Raw genomic sequence first — 13334 nt, forward strand, 5'->3', positions numbered from 1 at the left:
TAATCTCACTTGTGCCAGCCCAGCTGGAGTGGCTCAGCCATACAGAGGACTGACAGGCCCTGGGAAGGCAGGGAGAAAGGTATTTTGGCTCTTTGGAGAAAGCTGCCCTTCATGCCCAGCAAAACACCTTTCCCAGCAGCAGATGCTCAGCTGCGGACACAACCAGACTGGCTGACCTCAGGTGCCTGAAGGCACCACTGCTGACAGCTTCCCACTCTCCTTCTCCATCAGTGAAGGGGATGGTTGAACAGAATGATAGAATTTGGGTTTCAGCTGGAAGGGAACTTAAACCATCTCATTCCAACCCCTCTGCCATGAGCAGGGACACCTTCCACTAAGCCAGGGTGCTTAAAGACCCATCCAACCTGGTCTTGAATGCCTACAGCAATGGGGCATCCACATCAACTCTGGGCCACCTGTTCACTGCCTTACCACCCTCAAAGTAAAAAATTTCTTCCTAACATCTAACCTAAACCCACCCTCTTCCAGTTTAAAGCCATTTCCCCTTATTCTATCATTACACACTCTTGCAAGAAGTCCTGTCAGATTCTGTGCTCCCCAAAGTTACAGTCCCAGGTCTATTTATCACACTGCAAAGTGGAGGGATTCAGCAGCTTCTCAACACAGGATGCATTTCCTCATCAAAATAGCACCAACTCCTGGCAGAGGAGCTGGAGGGAGTAAACATTTTAACCAGTCCAGCTCCAGCTACTCATGCCTGTGAGATCAAGAGCTCACAAATGCAAGCCTTGCTTGCTCAAGAAAGTAAGCTGGCATTAAGTCTGTGTCTATATACTCAGGTACTTTGAGGGATCTGTCCATTAAAGGTCAGAGCTCTGTAGCATTCACATGTGACAGCACAAAGGAACCCATGAGTGTGGCTGCAGACTCCCAGTACAGCCAGCCTCCTTGGGGAGAGTGTGGTAGCCTGAACTCTGATCAGTTAGGCTGCCTTGGGTCCCACACATAAATTACTCACAAGCTCTTCCACTTTCTCCCCTGCATATTTTAAAGCATGTGCCTTGTCACACACATTGGCACAGGAACACACCCTAGGCTAGCAAAGAGTTTTTCATGTAGGGGAGCAGTCCCCACAAAGATTGTTTTAAGAGAGGTGGGGGGTCATGGAGACAGAGCACCATGTGGGCAGGCATGGATGGAGTGTCTTGGTCTTTCTAGAGAGCAGGTGCATTCACAAGCAGGGTGAAATGTCCTTGGACACAGCCCTGAAGGATGAGCACCTTACACATGCACTTTATACTTATTTTGTTGCCGGCACTCTAAATATTATTTTATTAGTATTTCAGCATTACAAATATTATTTAATTTACACTCTTTTTTTTCCTCTCTACTTCCTTTTTACATCTCTTTTCTTGGGGACTGTGAAATGAGGTGATCGCTTACACATCTATGGGACAATTCAATGCCACTTGAAAACAACAATGCTTTTTCCATCAAGTTAAGAACATTGGATCAGACCTTGCCCCATCAATGTCTCTCTAGTTTTCAGGATGATATATTTTTTTCAGTTCTACAACAGTGAATTAACAACTGTATTGAATTAATTATCATGGGAAATGAAAATTGTCATTAAAAGGCAGGAACCTCTTACACTTCAACTAAAAAACCTCAAAGCATTTCATAAATTACACAGGTTTCATAACAACCCTGAGACATAACTATCTCCATTTCACATATTAGAAAATTTGTGAATAGATAAGAAGCTTAAGTCCCAGTTCTCCATCTTCAAAAATGCTAGCCATGATTGGTGGTTTTATTTAAACTGATTAAGCTCATATAATTCAGCTTGAAAAGCTAATATATTTTAAACACTATTGGCCCCATGGAAAAAACATTAAAAAAATCAAGCTAGTGTTCACTACTAGTACCATAATTTCAATTCATACAAAGAAAAAGGCAGAATCTTTATTTGAATCAAAGTGTCAAAAAATATGTCCCCTTGTATAAGAGGAACGAGTAGCCTGCCAACTTAGGAACTTATACTTGGCATTATTTATACTGAGTTAGCCTGGACTCATCATAATAATTTATAGTTTATTGCAGATTATACAATATATTTGGGTTATTTTAGATTATGCAATATATTTCACATTTACTGTGTAATTTAAAATACAAAAGTATTTTGTACCATCCTGTCACCCAGAACCATCATTCAAACATTTCCTGGCTTCTGAATGCTTGACTTTGTAACTCTATCATTTTAGGAGAGCTTACTGAAACATAACAGTAGTCAAAACTAATTAGTTCAGCAGAGTGGTTTGAGATTCTTAAAACTCTGCGCAATTAGGGTGAGTGACCAGCTGATGCCATCAGCACAAATCTTTTCTGCAATACGTGTATATAAGAATGCATATTTATCTATCTATGTGAATATATATATCTATATCTCAACATGTCTGTCATATATATGTGATGTAGATATACATGTGTATATGTAAAGGTGTCAAAAAAAATATAAAATTTCAACATGAACACCAACATACTGTTTCTAACTTTAGGCAATGATAAACTGTAAAGAACAATTTCTCTGTGTACATGTATGTATTGAGATTTTTTACAAAGAGATCACTCCTGACTGTGAGAGTAACTGGTTGTGAGTCCTTGCCTACTGAAGAAGGCTGAGGTGAGGCAGGCAGGCAGTCTCCAGTCTCATGATCCAGAAGAATCAGAAAATTCCAGGTAAAAATCCTTCCCCTGCTGCAGTCAGCAGCAGAACTTGCCCTGACTTCAGGTGTAACCATCAGAAACGATGGAAATTTATTGTATTGTTTGTACTCATTTACTCCAGTAAATCTTACTGCCCTTCACCAACATTTGATGTTTTGCCCAATACAAATAATAACAACATTAATAATGGGAACAGTTTACCTCAAAAAGTAGCTTCTCACTCTCTCTCTCTCCCCCCCCCCTTCCTCATTCCCACAAAAAAGATTGCTTAGTGATGGTCAGCAGCTGCAAACCTCAGGCAGTCTTAAAACCCATTCTTTGACTTGAAGAGTGCTGTGGGATTCTGGATGCTCTCCAGTACTTGGTTTTGTTCTTCTAAGAGAAGCTTGAGAGCATTCCGATTATTAATTTTCCTCTGACCTAGTGAGAGCTAAAATTGCCTTCTGATCCCTCTCTGTATATACTTTTGCAGTGAAGCTTTGAAGTGGCATCTACTTTGTGCCAAGACACAAACTGTTGTCCTTTCCTTCACAGCAAAACACTGCAGAGGAGAGAAACCCTTGAGATGATGGCATTTTGTGTTTGTTTTTCCTTGATTCTGAAAGCCCTCAAGGCAAAAAGCCTACAGCCAGTGCCCAAAGAACAGACTTTCTGAGATAGAGCGTGGAAAACACGTTGCTAAAGGGAAAAATTCCAACCATCATTCCCACACTGGCACAGATATTAACATCTAACATCTAAACATCCCTCCCTTTTTGATGCCTGTGGTATTTGCTGCTTATGAACATCTTCCAGTTGCTCCTAAGACAAAAAGTGCTCCATGGAACATGTCCTGGCAAGGCCATAGCAAGAACCTATTACAAAAAGCCAACTGAAAACCCAGAGAAAGTAGTGAGAGTTCCTTCCAATAGCCCACATTCTGTCTTAGAAGAAACCCTTTCTTCAGCTGCATCTGGATTTACCACGCTGCAGCCCTGTCAGGGGAACTGACAATAAATGAGGATCATGGTGCTCTCTCCCATGGTCCCAGGCCAGGAAATGGGCTTCCTGCATGTAAGAGGCAGGCACACAGACAGCCCCCACTTGGTGATGAATATACACCTCTGATTGAGTACTGTGAGGAAGAGGATATCCTGTAGGATTTTTATTTTGAATGGATGTCTTCCCCTTTCCTTCTCAAGTTAGATAAGCAAGTTTCTTCTGCTGTGTCATTGAGCAAGCAACAAGGGGCAGCTTGCCACGTCAATGCCTCTTCTCAGTCTCCATTGGTCCTGGGTCTATTTCCTCAAGAAATACAGGGAATACTATTTTTATTCATCCCCGAAATTACCATCTAAGGCAGGATGAATGCAATTCAAACTACTTCTCAATTCAAGTTCCAGCCTCACATGAAGCATATACACAAACATAAATGATCCCATGCACAGTTTAAAAGCAAATCAGTGTCTTGAGGGACCACAACATCATGAACAAGATCAGCAAATTAAGTAGAAGGAGTATCTAAGGATAAGGCACTTTTGGAAATGTTGACCTTAATTTCTTTGTGCTTAATTTCCTGCTTTTGTAAAAGAAATACTAATACCTGCTCTGCCTTGGTATTATAAGAATTGATGTGTCATGCTTGCAAGACTGGATTCAGGCCCTCAGAAGAAAGACAGTACAACATAAGAAATACAACCTTTAACATGAACGTACAGGTATTAGTTTTTTTAAAAATAATTGAAAAATTATACATGTGTTATTATTTAATGGCATAACAGTGTCACACATGCTAATAGGTTGTGAAAGTTTAGGGAATCTCTGTATACATAGCTTATGAATGGTCATTACTTTGAAGAACTTGTTGCATATAAAATCACATACCTGTCCAGGAGAAGCTGCATTAGTCATTCAGGAGTCATTAACTAGAAATAACTTTGCTTTAGCAACATGATAAAAGTACTGGGAAAGCTGAAAGAAACGGGATGGGATGAAGGAGATTTCAGACTGATGGGATTTTTTTTTATTTATTGCAGTAACAGAAGAAATTGTGGGGGGGTTGTTGCAGGGTATGTGGGAAAATGAAAAAAAAAACAGAAAAAGGAGAGAAAGAAGGATTTGAAGATCTCAGAAATCTGTTCAAAACTTCAGCTGGCATCTGGAGTGATAAAGACACAAGAGAAAATGGCTTATTTTTCCTTTTTGTGTAAAAAAAGCTTGTTTTAGAAGTTTTGCTGTCAAACCATAGAGCTCCTTGCTGTAACTGTCAGGGGTTGGTATGGGTTTAAAATCTCAAGCAGTGTACCTCTAAGAGTTCAGGGGAGCTACTGAAAACACTTCAGGACACTAGAGCTGGCTTTATTGCCTACAGCCTTGGAGGACAGTAGATAGAGGGCTTGCACAGTGACAATGAATCTAAAGAGAGCTCACAGAAGCTCACTGGACTCTAATTAGATTCAAGTTTAGGAAACCACAACATCAAATGTTTGAATCCCAAACCAGAATTTTGGGATTTTTGTAGAGAAAGTTTGGCTAGAGCAGTGACAAAAAGACACACACACACAAATACAGGCAGGGTGGAATTCAGTTTTCTAAACATGGATGTCTACAGCCACTTCAGATGCCCCAGGGTTTCGGAGCTGTCTGCAGAGGGATGACAAATATGATATCAAACCTTCTGGGAGAGCAGCCAGGACACCCAGAGCATCTCAGGTGGCTCCAAACAACTATGTTTGGCCAACTAAATCCCAGCCTTTAATACCCCTCTTTTCAGACAGAATATAATTCAATCACAGCATTTGATTTCAGACCTTGTCAGTGGGGAAGGGAAAGGCCAGAGCAGCCTCTGTGACAGCAGGGGCTGCAGAGCTGATCCTCGTTCTTCTGCTGGGCATGGCTATGTCTGCTTCTGCCCCAGACTTCTGTCCCCACAAAGGCAAGGTTTGTCTCATAATTCAAGTCACTGACTATCCGGAGGACAGAGAGATTTTCCAATATATTTGACGACATGTATAGTAAACAAATCAGCCGCGTATTTTAGGGGATAGGTTCAAGACAGAAGCTGAACAAGGTATGGTTTTTCCTTGCCAAGGATCAAACTGTTCTTCTGTATGTCAAATACCATGCCTAAATAATCTTTGCCATCTAACAAGTTCAAAGAGCTTTTTAAATACTACCCTGCAAAACCATCACAGTGTTTTCTACTCTTTGCCACCAAAGGGCCACAGACATACCTGCTGATGTTTCTCTGAATTTGTCACTGGTCTTCTTCTTCCGCCATTTCCAAGGTTTAAAGATTTTGCCAATGTTGGAGAGTTTGCCCTTCCTCTTGAAGGGGGGAGTTTGGGATCCTGGGGCTGGTCCATCTGAGTTAGCAATTGAAGCCTTGTCCAAACCATCAACTGTACAAAGAAAAGAAATAAAAATAACTGAAGGATGGAAAACGAAATAGTACCAACAGCTAAACTCCTCCACTACCAGACTGCAACAGGCTGTGTGTGCATCAACATGGATTTTTCCTGTTCCAGAAGGCAGCCCTGGGCTTCAGAGCTTCTCAGCCCTGCAACTGCAGCTGTGCAGAACTTGCGTCTTGTGATGCTCATCTGGTGTATTTGCACAGTCCGGTGGTTTTCTATCACTACAGGAGAATTTCTTCCAAATTATGTTTGGGTGAGTTTTTCCCAATCCATGGTGAAGTTGAATAACTAGCTATCATCACATTGAAAACAAAACCCTTGCAATGTGAATACATAACTGTTTCTTTTGGGTAAAATTAATCCTTTCTTAAACAAACTCCAAAGATAACTGTTCTGGCAGTGGAATGGGACCAGGTCTGTTTGATATCCCTGGTAATCACTCATTCCCAGCACAGCCTGCCATGAGTCAGGCTTCTTACTCACAAAGCGTATTTAACAATAAGCTTTTGAACTGGAGCCAAAACTTATAGAAGGATTTCTTTACTGCAAAAATATATTGAATGATATGAAAGCCAATACTTAGCAAACTTTGAGTTTCGTGAACCAATTAAGACTCATCCCACGATGTCCTGTGGAAATCTACTATTATTTATTTCTATTGAAGAATTAGCCTTCCATTTGTAGTCCTGCAAACAATTCCAATGTGCTGAATTTTATTTCTATGAGCAACGAAGTAACTGCCATTACTTAGAGAAACAAAATTAATCGTGGGCTTAACTGTTTCTGGCATATAGGCTCTGTAATTGCTTTCATTCATCTAAAAATTCTAATTATAACCAATTCGGAACAGAGTTGATGCCACTCTTAACAGTAGCAATGATAATCATAGATCATTAAATCAGAAATGCTATTCAAAGAAAGAAATACCAATGTCCCCATTTTACAGATGGAAAATATGAGGCACAGAATTGTTAAGTGCTTAATTTTATGTTTGCCAAATAGCTTCCTGAATCCTGGTTTTGTGACCTAACTGCTAAAAAGATACATATTCAGCCACATAATATCATGGTGCAATCTTATTATTCTGTTTCTCAGACAAATGACATGTAATGAATCCTATATTTGTCCTAGGCTTAAGATTGATCCAGGATGTTAAAAAAAAAAAAATTCTGTGAGAAAGCGGATGTAATGCAGAGAGAGTCCAAAAAATTTTATTTCCAATGTTTTGAAATAAAGTACTGACAAGAAAGATTCATTGTATAATTTCATTGAAGTCTATGAAAAGTAGTGATAAACTTCCTCACCTGTGTGCCCTGGAGAACGAGGTGAACTTCAGAGAGATTTAAAATGAGACTGCCTTAAAATAAAGCAGCTACCCCCCCAACACACCCTGAGAAGCCAGGTGAGAGATGAGATCACCAAAGGCTGTGGGCAGTTTTGCAGAGAGGCACAGGGCAGCACAAGGAGCCCTGCACAGGTGCCTTGCCTGAAATTAGGGATTGCAACTGGAACACTGATCTTTCCAAATGCTCCTGAGCCACGGAGTACTGCCCATTGCAGGAGACCACTTTCACAAAAACCTCATCTAGCAGCAGAAATGGAGGAGAATTGGGGCTCCAATAGATCCTCACAGAGAAATACAGATTTACATTGGTTCCTGTTCTGCCCTCTGCTGAAAAACTGGTAACTCCAAAATAATTCATATTCATCCTAGCTACAGAAATCTGTCTGCTTCAAACTGAGCAAATACATGAAATTCATGGAAAATAATTCTATTCCGGAAGACTGAAACTTTTGAAAACAGATGTCAACATTAATTCCTTCAGACAATAAAAGGCAAGGAGTTGATTTATCTAGTGAGTTCAACAAGTGTTCAAAATTGGGAATTTACTAATCCATGGACCTTGCACCAATTCCCTCATTTGAAATATGTATTTGAAAAGAAGGAATAAGCATAGCCAGATATCACAGACTAACTTTAGAAATAATCTAAGATAAAGTAATACATCTTAAAAAAGGAACTTATTTATATTCAAAAGTGCATATATTATGTGTATACATATATATTCACAAGCTAGCACATTTTATCAATTAATAAGCTATTTAGAAAAAAACCCACAATTTTAGCAAAGATATTTCAGAGCATTTATAGAAAAATCTTTACAAAAGCAATTACTCCTCTTGCTTGAAACATTCCACAGGAAACTGATGCTTCAGATGCACACGATTTGCTTTATAGGCCATGTACTACTTAAGAATAAAGCAGTGTGTTTTTCACCTCAGAGAACTTATCTACCTTCTGTTAATCATTATAAACATTATACATATTCACTGAGGGGAAAAGAAACATCTTAGCTCTCTGAGGTTTAGAGGAGCTTCAGACTTGTGTTACTCTACTATTGGTATATACAGTGTCTTGAAGTCCTGCCTTCTTCAGAAACCCAGTGAGTCACTTCGTTGTCTTCAATAAACATTATTGAGTTTGACACTAGGATTTCTGGCTATAGTACCTGCATAGCTTACATGACCATATATGATCATATCCCATATATTTGCTCTAGGTGAAGATTTTCCAGCTGCAGGATCAGCTGGGTGCACAAGAAGGACAAGAAGTGAGGATATGAACCCTGCATGTCAATGTCCCATGACGAGGAGATCTTGCTGCAAAGGCCAAGAAGGCTAGCAGGGACACTGCAAAGCTGAATTGTGCCACATGGGCTGTCATCAGCTGAAATGTACAAAAAGGACAGCCCCTCCTCAAGCTTGTGGGCAGCCAGAGAAGATTAGATCAGCCTGTGGATGATCCTGGCTTTCCTACAAATGCTTAGAGATGACTGAACATGTCTCATTCCAGGAAGGCTACTTGCAATAAGCAGCAATGATCTCTGTAGCTGCTGAAGAAACATTTTAGTGCTGTGAATGATCTCCGGAGATGCTGTGGGGCTGAGGCAGGTGTGTGAAACCATCACAGTTTTCCCAGGGCATGGTACACTTCAAAACTAAGACGTCAGCCCAGGCACACACTAACGCTTTTTTTAGATAAGTACTTACAACTAACTTCGTAAGAGCAAAATGCAAGAGAAGAATGACCCACCAGATCATTTCAAGCAGGTCTAATATCAATTATTTTAAACTAAACTGTGTTTCTGCTGGTTCCAGGCCTTGTGATCAAAATGCAGCAAGACCATTTTTTAAAAACTTTGACTTAAAGAAATTCATGATCAAAAGAAAAGAGGACTATATTTATGACTTTAGATGTTCTGTATTTTTTGCTTCTGTATATTTTTTCTCTTGGCAGTGAAAATGAAAAGCCAGCAGAAGAACCTAACCTGCGCTCCCCTCACCAGCACCTTTCTACACAACTGATCTAATCCTATCCTGCTGCAGTACTGGTAGATATTTAAGGGATTCTTTCTCACATCAGGGCTGTTAAGTACAAGAAGGTGCCAGCAGAATGTCAAGTTCTCTTCTTTCCCCACCATGCTGCACCTTTCATGCTGTAATCCCTTCTCTGACCCACATCAACCAAGGCTTACCCACCTGCACTGCAACTCTGCTCTGGATCCCTGTCATACAGCAAGGTTAAGAGTGGCAAGATGAAGGAAAAGTCCTCCTCCTACAGCTGGACAACATAACCAAGAGGGAAAAAGGCACAGAATCAAGTGCCCCACTGATACCAAGGCACTGAGGTAGCATAATACTTTCACTAGCAATAGCTCTCTTGCAGTATTGCTGTGGGATCACCACATCACTCTTGAAGCATGTGAGGAAAACCTTTTCATCCTGTCAGAACACAGGTGACTCAGGGCATTGCCTCATCTAACCATGAATGAATTGAGAAATGCAGCAGAAGGTGCCTTGGTCCCAGTTCAGAGTTACTTTACATGTGGATTTGGATACAATTTCTTTGCTTATTAACTACAAGTTGGCTAGTACAGTTATTTTTTTCTCTTCCTCCCACTGCGCCCTGCTGCCTTGCAGGGATGTGCTGTAAAAGTCCTCTTGGTTTATTGAGACCTCAAAACCTCTTCTGACAACAATATGATTTTCCATACCACCTTGCCAGAGGGCACAGAGTTGGAAATAATGGTTTTTATGCCAGCAAAATCAACATGTTTTTGCAGCTGCCTATTATCCCCAATTAGCAGTAAGTCATCAACTTACTATAGAATATAAGCTGCTTATTCCTCAAGCTTACTGGCAAACTTCAAGACACTGGATGATAAAAGGTTTGATGTAGTCATTGAAAATCAGAAGTCATTCTGACACAATAAATGTCATTTTCCATAAGTATCTCAAATTATTATTTTTCCTGACCTGAACCAGATGGAATTTTTTTTTTCTTTCTCACATTTTTGTTTTGTGGGTGGTTTTGTTTTGTTTTTTGTTGTTGTTGGTTTTTCTTAACCTACTTGAAAGGGAAAAAACACAGCTAATCCATGGTGGATAAACTGCTAAATGGAAAAGATACAATCTACCTCCAGGCAGCACAATGAATTGGCATCTCCATGCTTTTGCCTTGCCATACATCTGGAGTTTAACTTTGGAGAAACTCTGTCATGAGCTAATTGCCTTGATTGTGTTTTAATTAAATGAAAGGAAAAAGCTGGAGTTCGAATGTGGGCGGCAGAGTGGTAGTTTCCATATGGAGCTGCCAATGTTGCCAAATGTTAATTGGGGCTCCTGCTGGCAATCAGCTGAACAGGCTGGGCAGTGGCTACTTCATAGGGAGGCTGGCTCTGCCCTGGAAAAGCCAGAGGGAATCCTCCTAGGATAACCACAGTAGGGATGGAGACCATGGCCTGAAAACACACAAATGCCTCTGAGGTTGCTGGAATCACACTTGGATCAGCAGTGCCAAAGCCCAGAAAGGGTTTCAAGTCTGAACCTTGCAACTCCCACTGCTTCCACAGGCAAAATGTTACCTTGCTGCAGAAAGTCAAACCTGGCAAAAGTGGAAAGCTCAGATCAAAAGACCTCAATCTGTTCTGCCTGTGAGGAGCCCCTACCTAAGCTCTGCAAAAAGCACAGGTACAGCTACACAGGTACTTCAAAGGAAAAGAGGGAAGCCTGTGCTTCCCTGGAATTCATAGCATGGATGCTTAGGGCTCCACGTTTCAAAGAGCCATGTGGCTCAGAGGGATGCTCAGCCACACTTGTTCTCTTCTGCAGTGTGCAGAGAAGAAACTTGACCAGAGTTACAAACAACGATGTATTTTTTTCTGGTTCTCACTTTCTTAGCTGTACACCTGGGACTGACTGGCTGAAAAGCTTATTTAGCTATCTGTCTCTTAGGTAGAATGCCCTAGTCCTACAAGACAATGATCCCCAGCAAGCAAGCAGGAGACCTGACCTGGGCTTCCCACTAATTACACAGGAAACAGGACATAAAACAGGGTTAGCTTTAGGGTTTGACATGTGCCTGCTGCATCACTGGGGTAAAGTGCAAAAAATGTTGCTTTTTCTTTTTCCTGGTCACAATAACCAGCTCAGCCTAAGTGCTGGTGGTTGGTTTGTCAGGTTACAGGCTGTCATTACCACAAATTGTCTCTTGCTAGTGCATTCCAGATGCAGATAACACACTTGTAACCTCCAGCTTCAGCACTACTTTGCAATACAGCTTTCACTCCCATGGGGTTAATTCTACAGGGGAAAAAAAGCTAAGTTATGATTGTAGGACACTCTGCAGAGACGCTAAAAATATCAAAGGCAACACAGCCAGTCAGGGCTGCCCAGTCTCACTGAATTACACTTCCCATGCAGGAACTTCATGGTTCAGAGCTCATCTGTTCTATCTACACTGGCATGTGAGCTGGGTGTACTCTACAGCACTTTGAGCACTGCAGTCAGACCTCTACAATCACACCACCTCTCTTCCCAATTGTTTCTTATGTCAAAACACATCAGGGATTCTCTTAAGGTCTGGGAAAAAAAAAAAATCTGACCTATGTTTGCAATATGCCCACAAACATGTGTTTGTGAAATAATTATTGACATTTTGGCAACATGCAGTCCTTATTGGAACAGCTACACAACTTCTTCCTCCTCTGCAATAAAATGCTTAACTTCCACACTTCCAGCTTCCCGAAGAAGGAACAAGCAAATGTTCAGCCATCCTGTTATACAGCTTTGAAAGCAATCTGGCCAAAAATCTTCTTGATACCTCATCTCTCACCCTGGACACAGCTGGCTCCAACCAGAAGGAAAAGGATCATAGGTTTAATGCACGCTGCTTATTCTTTTTTTTTTCAACCCTAATACTTGAGAAAAAAATCAGAAAATAGAAAGTTTCCAGACAGTTACATTTTCCAGATATACGAAACATCATATCAAAGGTCAAAGCAACTCCTCCACAAAAACAGGGGGGAAAAAATGCAGGCACAATAACAGAGATGGGGGGGGAAAGAAAAAACAACAGCTAAAAGCGTTGTACATAAAAGAGCAACCTAACTACTTTGACCAACTGAACTGCTAATTGAAAATTAATGCTTCTTGTGTCTGAACACTAAGGGATAAATCTCCTTGGACTACAATGGTATATATTTCTATTTATAGTTCAAATATTTTTGGATGATTTTGTAATTTCACCTAAAAGTAAGGTGCAGGTACTCATCTTATTAAATTCTGTATTGATATTTTAAAACATCACATCTGAAAACCAGAACTGCAAAACTGGAAATACCTCTTTACTGACTTTTCTTGGCATAACCTTATTATGGGGGAGAAATATAACTGCAATAAATTCACAATGAATCTTTTTAGCTGCAGGCAAGTGGTAAATCTCCCCAGCAGATATTGGCTAGAAGTGTGAAAAGAAACTGAAACACCTGTGGCCCCTCTTCAGTGTGGTGATAAAGAAGAATTAAAAGCAACCACCTCTGCAGTAGTTAATAGGTGTGTTATACCAATGCTGAGATAAAACTGGGTGAGGAGAGTCACAGGGAAGCCTTTGGCCCTGGTTTCCACCACCCTAGTTAGCAGCAATTTACTCTCCACCTGCCCCAAACAGGCCAGGTCAAAAACCTAGGAAAAGAGTAAAAGCATAGCCAAAGTTACTCTGGGCTGTTTATCCCTCCTCTCCTCTCCCTAAGCAAGCCTGAGGCTGTCACAGGTCTCAGCTGGCTGGCTCCTCTGCAGGTGTCCATCCTCCCAAAGGAGATGCTGCAGGATGTTAGGAGTTTATTCTGCTAACCCCCTACTCTGCATCACTGGCTAAAGGACTCACTGCTGATCCCTCCCAAGTGCCTTTCA

The 13334-nt window shown here is 40.9% G+C and overlaps 1 protein-coding gene across 4 annotated transcripts in view; it reads right to left on the minus strand.

Annotated features, from left to right (window-relative positions):
* Positions 1 to 13334, minus strand: part of PHACTR2 (phosphatase and actin regulator 2) — a 131510-nt gene that overhangs the window by 39919 nt on the left and 78257 nt on the right. For all 4 annotated transcript variants that reach the window (XM_064708270.1, XM_064708267.1, XM_064708269.1 and 1 more), the window contains exon 2: positions 5901 to 6068. In XM_064708270.1, coding sequence (XP_064564340.1) covers positions 5901 to 6068 — 168 coding nt within the window. The remainder of the gene's footprint in view (positions 1 to 5900; positions 6069 to 13334) is intronic.

The sequence above is a fragment of the Zonotrichia leucophrys genome, chromosome 3, assembly GCF_028769735.1.
Source record: "Zonotrichia leucophrys gambelii isolate GWCS_2022_RI chromosome 3, RI_Zleu_2.0, whole genome shotgun sequence".
Classification (NCBI taxonomy): Eukaryota; Metazoa; Chordata; class Aves; order Passeriformes; family Passerellidae; genus Zonotrichia; species Zonotrichia leucophrys.